Below are 13458 nucleotides of genomic sequence, written 5' to 3' on the forward strand. Positions count from 1 at the left end.
TACAAGATGATGGCCTTGCCATATCCTTTTGATCCAGCTCCATCATAAACTACATTCTGATAGTGGATCCTTGACCATATTACGTAGCCAACCTATACTTTTGTAACATGACCACTGAATCAGTACTGTGTGATAAGAGTATTGATTTAGACCATCACTAATCAACACTCAGAGCACATCTAGTTGTTCCTCTCTATGTCTTCCAACAAGCCAATAAAGACTGCACAAGAACACGCGAAGTACACGAGGCAATAAAACAGACTTCTACACAAATATTTAACACCAACAATTTCTGATGTGCAGTCAACCCAAAACGTTTGATCAAAGAGTTGTGGATTGCTATATAAACGAAGCTGTGCAAGACATGCATCAAACAACAGATTATCGCCCCTTTTATACATCAACAAAGGGTTAATTGGTTCTACCCTTCAACCCAGATCTGCAGATCATAGAGGTGCAAACGAATCCCTTTCTCTAATATTTCATTCAGGCAGCATAGGATACAATCAATTGGAATTTAGCTTTGAAATTCCTCAAGAAGCCGGGTAACATGATTGCAGTTCATTGTCAGATTGACATTGAAAACATAAACATGATTTTAGTTCTACTTTGCAATCTGAGCATAACATAGTAACATGATTGCACCAAATAGCCATCGAAAACAGATAAACATGATTGCAGTTCCACTTTGCAAGAGAGAGAAGCCAAGCACAACAGATAAACACAATATGGCAAGTAGGCAGCATATACAGCCACTTTACCAACGTGGGAACAGAAATCACATGATCAATCTTATAACTCAGTCTTCTAAAACAGCAGCTAAGTCGTCTAAGTATTCTATAACATATAAAAGGCTATAAAGTTCTGCATGGAACAATAAGCCCACAATTCCAAAAAGGGAAACATCGCCAAATTGATTACTCATAACTATTTGATACAACAAAAATTGAAAAACACAAATATATGGAGGGCACAAAAGAAAAAAACATGACAATATTAAGTGCAAGGAAAACAACAGAGAATAAAAACCATAGAGCTGTTAACTATAGCCAGAAGCAAAAGAACAACAAAAACAGTAGTCCAAGAAATATACCAGTCCAATAAATGATGAGGGCACTTCAAAAAGAAAAAGAATAATCTACCTATAGTTACCATCAATTGTTAGTGCTGACAGAGACACTGATTAACACTGCAAGCGATGAATCAAAGACCAAATGACGATACCACAACTCAAATGTGCAGCCACTCTCGACCTAGTGTCGTATGGAAAATTCACAATTTTTTCCAATATGTCGATAAAGACTGCACAAGAAAACACAAGGCACACGAGGCAACAAAACAGGCTTCTACACAAATATTTCAAACACAAACAATTTCTGATGTGGAGGCAACCCAAACCGTTTAATCAAAGAGTTGTGGTTGCTAGATGAAAGAAGTTGTGCAAGACATGCATCAAACAATAAATCATCGCCCCTTTTACATTAACAAAGGGTTAATTGGCTCTACCCTTCAACCCAGATCATAGAGGTGCAGAAGACCCCCTTTTCTCTAATATTCATTCAGGCAGCATAGGATACAATCAACTGGAATTTAGCTCCTCGAGAAGCCCTCGCAACCCCCAAATTATTATAGACTGCAACCAGAATTGCAACAAAACGGCAAACAACCAAGCAAGAACACAATCAAGAACAATAATGGAACCACTAGTAATAACAGCATGTACCAGATCGAACCAAAATTAATCCGCCATTATTTAATGGCCTCAGATCCTAACCACGCATGCTGGCAATAGTGCAAATCCATAACAACAAGCCTAAACCATATCACCACATGCTACTACTTATAAGAAATAAGAAAGTAATCGCAAGGAGAAACAGGAATCTTAGATCTTGTCGATGTCCTCGTCCTCGAACTGGATGTAGTCGCTGCCCTCTTCGCCGTCCTCGGGCCCGTCGACGTCGACGCCCTTGTTGAGGCTGGGGAGCTCCAAGTAGGCCTTGAGCAGGCGCGCCTCGTCGTTCATGTACTTGAGGATGACGTCGGCCTTGTCGTCCTGGTAGTCGCGGAGGCCGACGAGGACGATGTCGCCTGCCGCGATCCAGACCTTCTTGTGCATCTTGCCCCGGATGTGGCAGAGGCGGGGCGTGCCGTCGACGCAGATGGCCTCGCAGCGGCCGTTGCCGAGCATGCGCGTCACCTGTGCGTACTCCTGCCCGTCCTCCTTGAAAACCAGCTCACGCTTGTCGTCGTCCTCCTCGTTCTTTCCCCTCTTCCGGTTCTTGCCTCCCTTACCCTTGTTCTTCGGCATCTCGGCGGTGGTGGTGGGGCGCGAGACGAAACCCTAGGCGCGCGAGGTCGAGGTGGGGGAAAGTGGGTCAGCTTGCGGTTCGTGGGCGGTTCGGGAGGTGCGGCGCCGAGTTTATAGCGGGGAAGCGATCGGAGAGGAGAGGAGCCTGGGCCGATGGATCTAGGGTTGGCGGGTGTGGACAGCTGGGATCGAGAGAGCAGGGTCGGTTTGGGAGAAGCCGTGGTCAGGATCGGTTCGAGAGAAGCCGTGGTCAGAGTCGGTTTGGGAGAAGCCGTAATCGACATGCTAGTCATGACAAAGGAAAAGAGTTCGTGTCCGATACGAAATAGCGCCTCGGGCCTCGACTGGAATCGAGAGGCCAGGTCGGTTTCTGGATAAACAATAGGAAAAAGTGTATCTTTCATCCCTCAAATATTGTAAAAGTGTGACATTCATTCTTCATATTTTGTTTGGTGCAAATCAACCCCTTTAACTAACTAAACCGGTGCATTTATCATTTCATCATAGTTTAACAATGATTTAGTGTCATATTATATTAGTTTAGATTATATAATTATCTTACTAATCATTACTTAGCCATGTCTAATGTTGAATCAGTTGCTATAATAATTTGGTGAGAATCAATTCTGTTAAATTTTTCCAATAAATTTTAGGGTACCCAATTTAGAGGATTCACATATTTTTTTAGATTTTCAACCCATCATATTGCATTGATAACCAGGGATTAGTTAGATGATTGTGTGACATAAACTGCCATTAGATGGCACTAAACTATTGTCAAACTAAGATGTGGATGATAAATATACCATTTTAGTTAGTTAAGGGGTTGATTTGCACCAAATAAACGATGAGGGATGAATGTCATACCTTTGTAATACTTGAGGGATGAAAAATACACTTTTTCCTAAGCAATACAGGAAAGGAAAAGAGTTCTGTATCCGATACGGGATTGCATCTCGAGCTCTCAACCTCGAAGAGGAAGAGTCCTTTGCAGTTTTTTTTTTCAAGAAAGAAGTTTAGTTTTGAGTTTGACCATCCAATTATCATCTGAATTCGATTTTAGCCATTAACTTTAAAACAAAATATTCTCGATCATCGAGCTATTAAAATTAATTATATTTGTCCATCTAACTGTTTTGAAGGGTGTTTTCGCTAACATAAACGACAACTTATCTTTCTCTTTGCTCTATTTCTTCTATCTTCTCTCTTCCTCCGCCCGTGCCGCCGCCGATCGACCGCCGCCCGCGCCACAACAATGCAGGCGGTTGGCACACGGAGCGGGTGGGTGGCGGCGCACAGGCATGCACAGTCGAGACAGTATACCACGACGATTAGCGACTAAATTGATTGGGAGCAACGCACATATCTCATGCCAGTGGCAAGGCCACCTATTGCATACGGCAGGGAGGAGGAGTCGACACACCGGTGCAGCCTCACAGCGGATGGATGGCAGTGGAGCGACAGCTCGCGCCACTGGAGGAGGAGGCCGGGCTCACAACACTGCGAATGGGCGGCGGCTGTGGGATAGGCTCACAGGCCCATGTGGGCCCATTTCGAATACGTCACTTCTCCCGCTGCTGTTTGCGGCCGCGGCGGCGGCCGTCGCGGTTTCCGCCGAGCCGGCGTCCACGCTGTGCCGCCGTAACTGTGCCGTCCGCTGCTGCTGCTTGCGGCGGCGGCGGCCGCGGTTTCCTCCGCCGAGCCGGCGTCCACGCTGTCCGGGCCGGCGCGCCCGGTGACGGTGCCGCTCGGGGACAGGGGCCACACGGTGGACCTGCCGGACACGGACCCGCGGGTGCGGCGCCGCGTCACGGGCTGGGCGCCCGAGCAGGTCGCCGTCGCGCTCTCCGCCGAGCCCACCTCCGCCTGGATCTCCTGGATTACAGGGGCCTTCCAGATGGGCGGCGGCGGCGGCGTTAAGCCGCTGGACCCCAGCGCCGTCGGCAGCGTCGTGCGCTACGGTCTCGCCGCGGACTCCCTCCCCCACGAGGCCGCCGCCGGCGAGTCGCTCGTGTACAGCCAGCTCTACCCCTTCGAGGGCCTCCGGAACTACACCTCCGGCATCATCCACCACGTCCGCCTCCGGGGGCTGGAGCCCGGGACCAGGTACTACTACCAGTGCGGCGACCCGGCCATCCCCGGCGCCATGAGCGACGTCCGCGCGTTCCGGACGATGCCGGCCGTCGGGCCCAGGAGCTACCCGGGGAGGATCGCCGTGGTCGGGGACCTTGGCCTCACCTACAACACCACGTCCACGGTGGAGCACATGGTGCGCAACCAGCCGGACCTGGTGCTCCTCCTCGGCGACGTCTGCTACGCCAACCTCTACCTCACCAACGGCACCGGAACGGACTGCTACTCGTGCACCTTCGCCAACTCCACGCCCATCCACGAGACCTACCAGCCGCGCTGGGACTACTGGGGAAGGTACTAGTGTACTAGTACCAATCAATCAAACTTAATAATTACCAACAAAATTAAACTCTGCTTTGATCGATGAAGTGTCTGTCTGAAACTCTCAACACTATTCTTTCTTTGAAAGAAGAAATCTCTGAACATTCTTTCAAAAAAAAATCTCTGAACATTCTTCTGAACCATATTCAGAACTCTGAATATTCAGATGGCTGTCGTCGTGCAGGTACATGGAGCCCGTGACGTCCAGCATTCCGATGATGGTGGTGGAAGGGAACCACGAGATCGAGGAGCAGATCGGCAACAAGACGTTTGCGTCTTACAGCTCCAGGTTCGCGTTCCCGTCAGAGGAGAGCGGATCCTTGTCCCCGTTCTACTACTCGTTCGACGCCGGTGGCATCCACTTCGTGATGCTCGCGGCGTACGTCGACTACAAGAAATCAGGTGAGCAATACCGGTGGCTGGAGAAATACTTGGAGAAGGTGGACAGGTCAGTGACCCCGTGGCTGATAGCCGGGTGGCACGCGCCCTGGTACACCACCTACGAGGCTCACTACAGGGAGGCCGAGTGCATGAGGGTGGAGATGGAGGAGCTCCTCTACTCGTACGCCGTCGACGTCGTCTTCACCGGCCACGTCCACGCGTACGAGCGATCCAACCGGGTGTTCAACTACACGCTGGACCCGTGCGGCCCCGTGCACATCTCCGTGGGCGACGGCGGCAACCGGGAGAAGATGGCCACGAGCAGTGGCGGAGCTAGCTTGAGATTTTAGGTGGGTCAGTGAAGCGCCAGCCGTTTCGGCGAGATCCACGTGGGCCGGCCCAGCTGCCCAGCTAACCCTCCCACCGGCCCAACCGTGGCCCAAAAAACGGTTCGCTGAATCGCTGTTCTTCTTCATCCTTCAGACCTCGCGAGCTCCGCCGCGGAAAGCAAAACGTGCCGCCGACTGCCTCTGGTTCTGCCTGCGCACTCGCCGGAGGAGGAGGGAGTCGGGGTCGGGGTTCTCGGCGTCTAGCTGGGGCATATGCCCCACCCTGCGTGATGGGTAGCTCCACCTATGGCCACGAGCCACGCCGACGAGCCCGGCCACTGCCCGGACCCGACGTCCACGCCGGACCCCTTCATGGGCGGCGGCCTCTGCGCCTCCAACTTCACATCGGGCCCCGCCGCCGGCAGCTTCTGCTGGGACCGCCAGCCGGAGTACAGCGCCTACAGGGAGAGTAGCTTCGGGCACGGCATCCTGGAGGTGGCCAACGAGACGCACACGCTCTGGCGGTGGCACCGCAACCAGGACTTGCACGCCGCCGTCGCCGACGAGGTTTACATCGTCCGGGAGCCTCACAATTGCCTCCTCAACTCCACCAGACTAGCCTACTGAATACTACTGATTCATCATTTGTCGGTGTCCCGACCTGGGGGCCCGGATCCCAACTAGTAAATGCTGCATGTTTCCTCATCCCAGATGTTAATGCAAGAGTCAACACAGTAACGCACGGGTTTATCCTGGTTCCGGCCGCGGGGACGTACGTCCAGCAAGAGGGTGTGCGAGGGCACTGTATTATCTTGCACCCGGAGTACTTGTAGTAGTGGGTACAAGCGAGGCGAGAGAGGGAGGGAAGCTCCCAAGTCTCTGCTAGAAGAGGTTTCGGTTGAGGTGAGTGCTCAGTGGTGCTGAGAGTGTGGCGATGATCGCGAATGTAGGTGATCATGGTAGCTGATGTCCAGAACGTCCCCTTTAAAGGGAGCCCGTCTCCTCCTTTTATAGTTACAAGGAGGAGCGGTGTATATGAATAGGGGAACGTGGAAGTCGTCGTCTTCTCCCGAATCGCGGAGGTGCAGTGGTCGAACACTGTAGGAAGTACACTGTGGGGCATGGTGCCTGTCGTGGCAGTTGTCCTCGATATCGTCCTTGGTCTTGCGGAGATCGCGCCGGCGTCATGCCAGCCCCAGCAGGCGGCGTGGTCGTCGCTGCAGGGCGTACGGTCCTCCGGATGCGTCGTGGTGGCGTTCCGTGGGCCCTGCAGGTCAGGGTCCTGCGTGCACCAGCGGTGGCGGGGCACGCAGGCGGCCCCGGACCCCCTGGAAGGAGTGCTGGCGTGCACATTAGGAGGTCCGGGAGACACGTGGGGGTCCCAGAACCCTCGAGGGGGGAGGTCCAGGACCCCGGCTGCGAGTGATGGGCATCCCTCTTCGAGGGGCTCGTGGCGACACCGGACCCCCTCCCAAGCAGGAGGTGGGCCCGGGGTCATACGTGTGATGAGGTAGAGTCCGGACGGCCGAAGTTGGCAGAATAGTAACAAAACTGTGCCGAGCGCGCCTCATCCCGCGTTGCAGGTCCCACAGTGTTGCCACAGCGTCCGGGATGGCGGAGCAGGGGCCGGAGTTGGCGGATGGGACTCCGGTCACAGCCACTGTGAGGAATGGCGGCCTGATGTCATCTGTACTGGGGGCTGTGTAGGAGTGGTTGTCACTTAATGCCTCCATACAACGGGCGGGTGAGCGGCAGGGCCGTTTGTCCCTTACGCCGAGGGGTGGCCTCGAGCGAGACGGAGATGATTTGCCCGCTCGAGGGAGGTTCGCTGCCCTCGAGCGAGGTGGAGATGTGGGACGCAGTTGAGGGTCCCGGTGGGAGCCCTCGAGCGAGGCGGAGATCGTCCCGCGGGCCCGAGAGGGGTGCGAATGGGCCGCATGCTGGGCTTCTTTGAGTCCTTTCCTTTCTTCCAGATTGGAAGGAGGCCGTGGGCCCTCGTGGGCCCAGTTGCCTTAACATGTGTTTGCGTTTTTTTAGAGTGATCTTAGCATCCCGATTAGGGTGTCCCTAATCGTGGTACCCGACAGTAGCCCCCGAGGCTTTGGTCGAGTCAAGGAATTCGGCCAAAGGGTATTTCGGTGATTTCCCCCTTGAAGTGACCGGTCGGTGCTGTACACCTGCCAGGTGCACCTGGGTGCCGGCCCAGCGGATGTGACAATTCGTCGGTCGGGGCAGAGCGCCTACGGGGAGAGTTCTTCGAGGCGCGTGCCTTTTTTGTTTTGTTCCGGGGACAAGGTGTGTCAGCGTGCTGAGCGGGTCTGGGCGACGATGGCGCCTGCTACTCGGCAGCTGGCGCTTTTGTCGCGCTATCCCGTGCTGAGGGCCTTGGCCCCGCTTTCCCTGGTTGCCTTACGGCGCGCCGTTTGAGGGCGGTTGGCCTGGGCCGATACTGTGCCGCTTTGCGTCCAGGGACTCGGCTTTATTTTGTCGCGTCGCGTCTCGGCACGGTGACCGAGGGTATCTTTCGCTCGTGGAGGGCCGCGCCGTCACGGGCGGTCTAAGCCCTTGCCCTTCGACAGGCTCGAAGCTTGGCGCCCGACGCAGCTATAAATAGGGGTCGTAGGGTTCTCTTTCCTCTCCAACTCCCCTGCTCCTTTTTCTAGCATCGCCTAAGTCTTCTAATGTTTTCCTTTGCCTTTCGTGACCGGCCCCCAGATGGGGTGGCCTGGATTTTTAGGCTTTGATGCTAGAAGAATACTTGCGAGCGGCGGGGGAAAGCCGGAGAGGGCGTGCGCACCATCCCTCAGCTTCAGTGGGATCAGCAGAAGAGCATTGGGCCCGAGGGGTCCTACTCCTGCGATGTCCCATAGCCTGAAGGGGGATGAATGTGGCAGAACCGCCTAAATTATCCCGGCTCAAGTGCGTAAACCATCACCATAAAGGCAACATTAGCTTAAACGCACTTCAAACGGAACAATTTTTGGTCTGTCGGGTAACGTCCCGATACAACCACCGATTCTCGGATCGAACAAGCATACCCCGCACGAAGGCGAGTTCAGAGATATTACAACCACACTTTTACAACACAGGCATATTAAAGATTACAAACCAGTTCAAAAGATTATTACAAAAACCAACTTAAGTAAAATAGTTATTCAAGCCATGATTATAAGTTCAGAGTCTAAACAGCGGAAGATGAAACACGATCTCTACAACACGTCGCCAAAAGTATACCAAGCTAGCCCAAGCCGGGTATCACTCGTCATAGTCATTGCCGGCCGAAGACGTATCCCATTCTACGGACCAGCCAGGAGGCAACGAGCAAGGATAGGTCAAGCTAGCGACCTGATCCTCAAAAGTCATATCTGAAAAAGGGTTTCAACAGCAAGGCTGAGTATTCTAATACTCAGCAAGACTTAACCGACAACGGGTATAAGCAGCCCACCTTAGCTAGACTATGCAAGGCATTTGTAAGGCTCTGGTTTTCCTTTGCTGAAAAGCAATAAAGAGTAGGTCCTTACTTTCAAGTTTTAGCTTCAAGATTCTAGTTGATTAACCATTCTATGTAAGCATCTACTAACCAATCATGGTGGAACTTCTAAGCAAGCATCAAGATTAATAAGAATATTGTTGCTCTTATTACTCTGTGTGGCAAAGAGATCAAGCAGTCTCATTTCATCGTGAGAGGCGGACGATTCTGAATCGAAATTCAACCTTGCAAGGGTAACCTAGCACACACGTCTGGAATACCGTCGGGTCATTCCCAAACAACCGTTAACCTTTCTTTCCGGCTTGTGGATAGTGCCACTCTCCCCGACTACAGGGCTCCAAGGCCGAACCTTGTCCCTAGAAGTCGTAGTGTTGCGCAACATATAATAAAACCTATCCCTACTGAGAGAGTGGGAGGTATATCCACTCCCCGGTCCAATCGGCTACTAGGCTTGCCGCGTACCATATTTACGGCATGTGACTAGTACTTTCAAAAACTTAACCAGCACTACCACACACCGCGACCTTAGCAAGTTCATCAACACAGACGGGGTCTCACATAGGACATGATATCGAACACAACCCCGTCCGTCGTCCTTATATTGATAACAGAAAGTAAACAAGCAATTCCTATAAAGCTCGCGAGTGACAGGCAATCACTCGACTTTTACCGTTCCTATAAGCTTAGCAGATAGTCGAACTCAGGTCTAGTGTTCAGTACATAGGTTCCTAGGATCATGCATCTAGGGTTTCAATTCAAATCCTAAGAACTGTAAATGCACAAGTAAGTAATAACAGTAAATGATAATAATTTGAAATATAGGTTATGTCCGGGGCTTGCCTTCTCGGTAATTGCTAACTATTTCAGCGCTAGGCTCTTCCGAACTTTGGTTCGGGGCTTCAGTTAGTTCCGCAGTGTTCACTTGAGTTTCGAGATCACCTCCGTCAGACTCCGGAATCAACTCGTACGTCCCGTCTGACAAAGTAGTCGTATCTATATGTAATGCAAGAACAACATTATAAACAAACATGGGCAATCGTTTATAGAGTAGTTAAATAACAAATTTAACTACACAAGGCATCATGATCAACAGCACAAAAGAAGTTGACTAACTTCATAAACAAGTGGGGGTGATTTTCCTATACCATTAAGTCATGGTTTACAAATAAATCAACAACTCAGAGTACAAAAAGAAATAAATTACACCAAAATTACACTAAACAGAACATGAACATACTAAGCTATCCTGCAAAAATCATATGAAGACATGTAACCATTTAATCACAATAAATCATTTATGCAGGCAACACCTAGTACAAGCCTGAATTATACAGATCAAAATAGATCAAAACAGAAGCTCAAAATTTAACAGGAGATCTACACAGGGATGATCTAGCTACTGTGAATTTTCATGATTTTATATACACGGAATTAATTCAGATAAATTAAACAAAACAGACACCAGTTTAACAAGATTCAATTTTAACTCCTATTCTAGCCATGAACTGAAGCTTAAACTTCCTGGACAAGCTAATCTACTCAAAAATAACATGCCAAAATAAAATCATGATTTATTACAAACAGAAACTATTTACCATAAATAAAGTGTACTAAACAAAGATTAAAACAAATAAATAGCTACACAAGGGAACTGACCATGAAATTTTTATAGCAAAACAAGTGTTACATGAGTAAACTAACACAAAAATTTCAGAGCAATACAAGCTTTAAAGCATCAGATAAGAAAAAGATTAAAGAACTAGTATTTATTTAACTAGTGACACAAAATCATTTGCACAGCAAAAACTTGCAACAAACACCTACCATATTATGGTTCTACTGCAAAGAGCTTTACACAAGGATTCCAAAACATCAAGATTTGCTATTTTATGAATTTCCTACGATTTTCTATGGAATTTCAAAAATCACTGCTAGAAATTACAAGGAGGTCCTTGAAGCACTATTCCTCTGAGTCTAGAGCTTCGCAGACAGCCCCCTGGGCTTTTCCCAATTCTAACTCGGGGTCCCTGGCCGTGGGGAAAAGAACAGAGAGAGGATGGCCGGCCCAAATCCGGCGAAAGGAGTCGCCGGCGGCGGGGTTGGGGTTGGGGGAAACGACGAGCAGGCCAACGCGGACCTCTGGGCACCCTTGGCTGGTGAGGAGGTGGTCGGAGGACGTCGGTCCACGGCGAGCGGCGGCAGTGAGGGCTCGGAGCACGGCGGCGGGGTGGTTCCCGTGGGGTTTGGGCGAGGAAAAGCGGTCGAGCAGCTGCACGGGCTCACGTCAGAGCTCGTTAGGGGGTTAGCGCGGGCGGAGGAGCTGCGGAGGCGCGGTTCGACGGCGAGGGTGAGCTCGTCGGCGTGGATATGGGCGGCAGCAGCGTTCCGAGCTCTGGGAGTGGGGAATTGGCAAAAGAACGAGGGATGAAGCTCTCTGGGGTACTTGTATTGCGGCTGCGCACGAGAAATCGAGCTCTGGGGGTGTGTCTTGGCCGGGCCACGGCGACGGCGAGGTGGCGACCGCGAGATGGTTCTGGGCGGCGTGGCGAAGGGAGGGAGCTCCAGCGCGCGGGGAAAGTGGGTCCAGGGGTCAAGGGGTGACACGTGGGGCGGCGGCGAAACTGGAGTTGGCCTCCGGCCGGCCCAGAGCGGCGGCGGGCGGCGTGGCACCGTCGGTCGGCGCGGGAAGCAGAGCAGGCAGGCTGGGGAAGAAGACAGGGACCTAAACAGAATTTCCAAAATTTCAGGGACCTAACTGTAAAACATTGATAACTATTAATCTAGGGCTCAAATGAAAAAGTGCCCAACATGAAAGTTGTTCAACTTTTCAAGATCTACAACTTTGATGTTGTGCAAAAATTTATTTGACCAAAGATTCAAGAGCTAATTTTTAAAACATAGAAGGGAATTTGAGTTCTAGGAATTTTGTCTTTTTCAAGCAATTTCACTTCAAATATGGGCTGATTTGAAAAGTTTCTTGCCAAGCAATAAATGCACTGAATTTTGCAAAAACACCCTCCACAAAGCTATAATAGCACACCCTATTCTATACAACTACAGAAAGGACCTTGCATAAAATCATAATTACACACATAACCTTTTATAATTACAAAAAGATCCTTTTTCAAGCAATTCAAGCACATGATGCATGATTTGGTTCTAATTACCCTAAATTGGCTATTTAAAAACCTGGGCCGTTACAGCCTACCCCCCTTAAAAAGAATCTCGTCCCGAGATTCCGAACGAAAAACTCTCAAGGGAAGAGGAGTAGACTAACCATCAAAGCCAACAGGACAAAGTCACAATAAAGAAGGTTGATGTTGACGATATGATCTTTTGTAGATAAGGATTGAGAACTTAGATAAAGTTCAAGAAACAAGGTATGAATTTATGAGCGAGAGGAATTACTGTGCGATTGTGTGAACTAATCAATTGTTTTTCCACACTAAAGGCTCTAGGATTTCATTCTTTGCAGCAAGAGTCGGTGGATAAAATATGAGATCACAATCACCAGCAAGTTGGCTGGAAAAGACTGGTGGACTATTCTAGTACTAACATATAGTAGGATTTTTGTAAAGAAGAGAGGACCTAAGTTCTGGTAGAATCAAGGTCTCAATTTGGTGGTGAAACCCGATAGAAAAGATATCAAGGTGAGTTTTTGCTCAAGGACATTCTTTCTCAAACTGTTGATTAAATTAAACATTATGATGCGAGATGCATATGCTCGATGACCATGAGAATGATGCATCCTCAAGATGTATGATTACAATGCTGGTTAGTGACCCAGAAGGATATACCAAAACTCACAGTTTTTGTTGGCCGAATCAAAACCCCAAGTTAACACAATATTCAGGTCGCGAAAAAATGGATTGTCGGGGTATTGCTTACACGTACCAAGATACCAGCGCGCTTCTAGTGGCACAAACATATGGCTGCAGCACACACGAGGCCCTAGATCCCGTCGCGGCACCATTGGTCAGTGACAGACACCACGACATGGTAAAAATATAGCAACCTAAATAATGTGCATGGCTAGAACGAAAGACGGAGGGTTAGGTGATAAACGCAAAACCCTTCCCAGATGCATATGATGTTAATTGTAATTGAGCCCCCTGATGCACATGTTTAAAAAATGGCCATGCAACAACCATGCTAGTAATGAGCCTGCGTGTTATTCTAGTATTCTTGATTGCCACTCTGTTTAGTCTTCAAGGAGAGTTATACGAGCAAGGAGGGTAATGAGATTTCCCTTTGATATGCAAAGTAAGGGCTAGACGGTTTGAGAATAGAGAATATACCCGTCATAACCGGTGTACCTTTAAGAAGATCGGATAGTGAGGTACCTCCAACCTTTCCTTGTAAACTATCCTGTCTCTTTCCCTTATTTTTGTTGTTCTGCATAGAATCTTGACCCCGTTTTGGTCGTCTAGGCTGGGAGCAGTGTCGAGTGAAGTGGTTAGGATTCCCACAATTGAAGCAACGTTTTATTTTGCCTG

General features: G+C 49.8%; 2 protein-coding genes across 2 annotated transcripts; one reads left to right on the forward strand and one right to left on the reverse strand.

Annotated features, from left to right (window-relative positions):
- Positions 1–1645: 1645 nt before the first annotated feature.
- Positions 1646–2415, reverse strand: LOC120649605 (eukaryotic translation initiation factor 1A-like). The gene has a single exon (XM_039926448.1). The coding sequence runs from the start codon at positions 2306–2308 to the stop codon at positions 1883–1885; it is 426 nt and encodes a 141-aa protein (XP_039782382.1). The 5' UTR covers positions 2309–2415; the 3' UTR covers positions 1646–1882.
- Positions 2416–3956: 1541 nt separating this feature from the next.
- On the forward strand, positions 3957–5493 carry LOC120648983 (purple acid phosphatase 15-like; the record flags this gene model as incomplete). The annotated part of the gene is made up of 2 exons (XM_039925599.1): positions 3957–4735; positions 4947–5493. Coding segments are annotated over 2 exons (1326 nt in total), but the record flags the coding sequence as incomplete, so codon positions are not given.
- Between the last annotated feature and the right edge of the window lie 7965 nt (positions 5494–13458).

The sequence above is a fragment of the Panicum virgatum genome, chromosome 9K (genome assembly GCF_016808335.1).
Source record: "Panicum virgatum strain AP13 chromosome 9K, P.virgatum_v5, whole genome shotgun sequence".
In the NCBI taxonomy this organism is placed as follows: Eukaryota; Viridiplantae; Streptophyta; class Magnoliopsida; order Poales; family Poaceae; genus Panicum; species Panicum virgatum.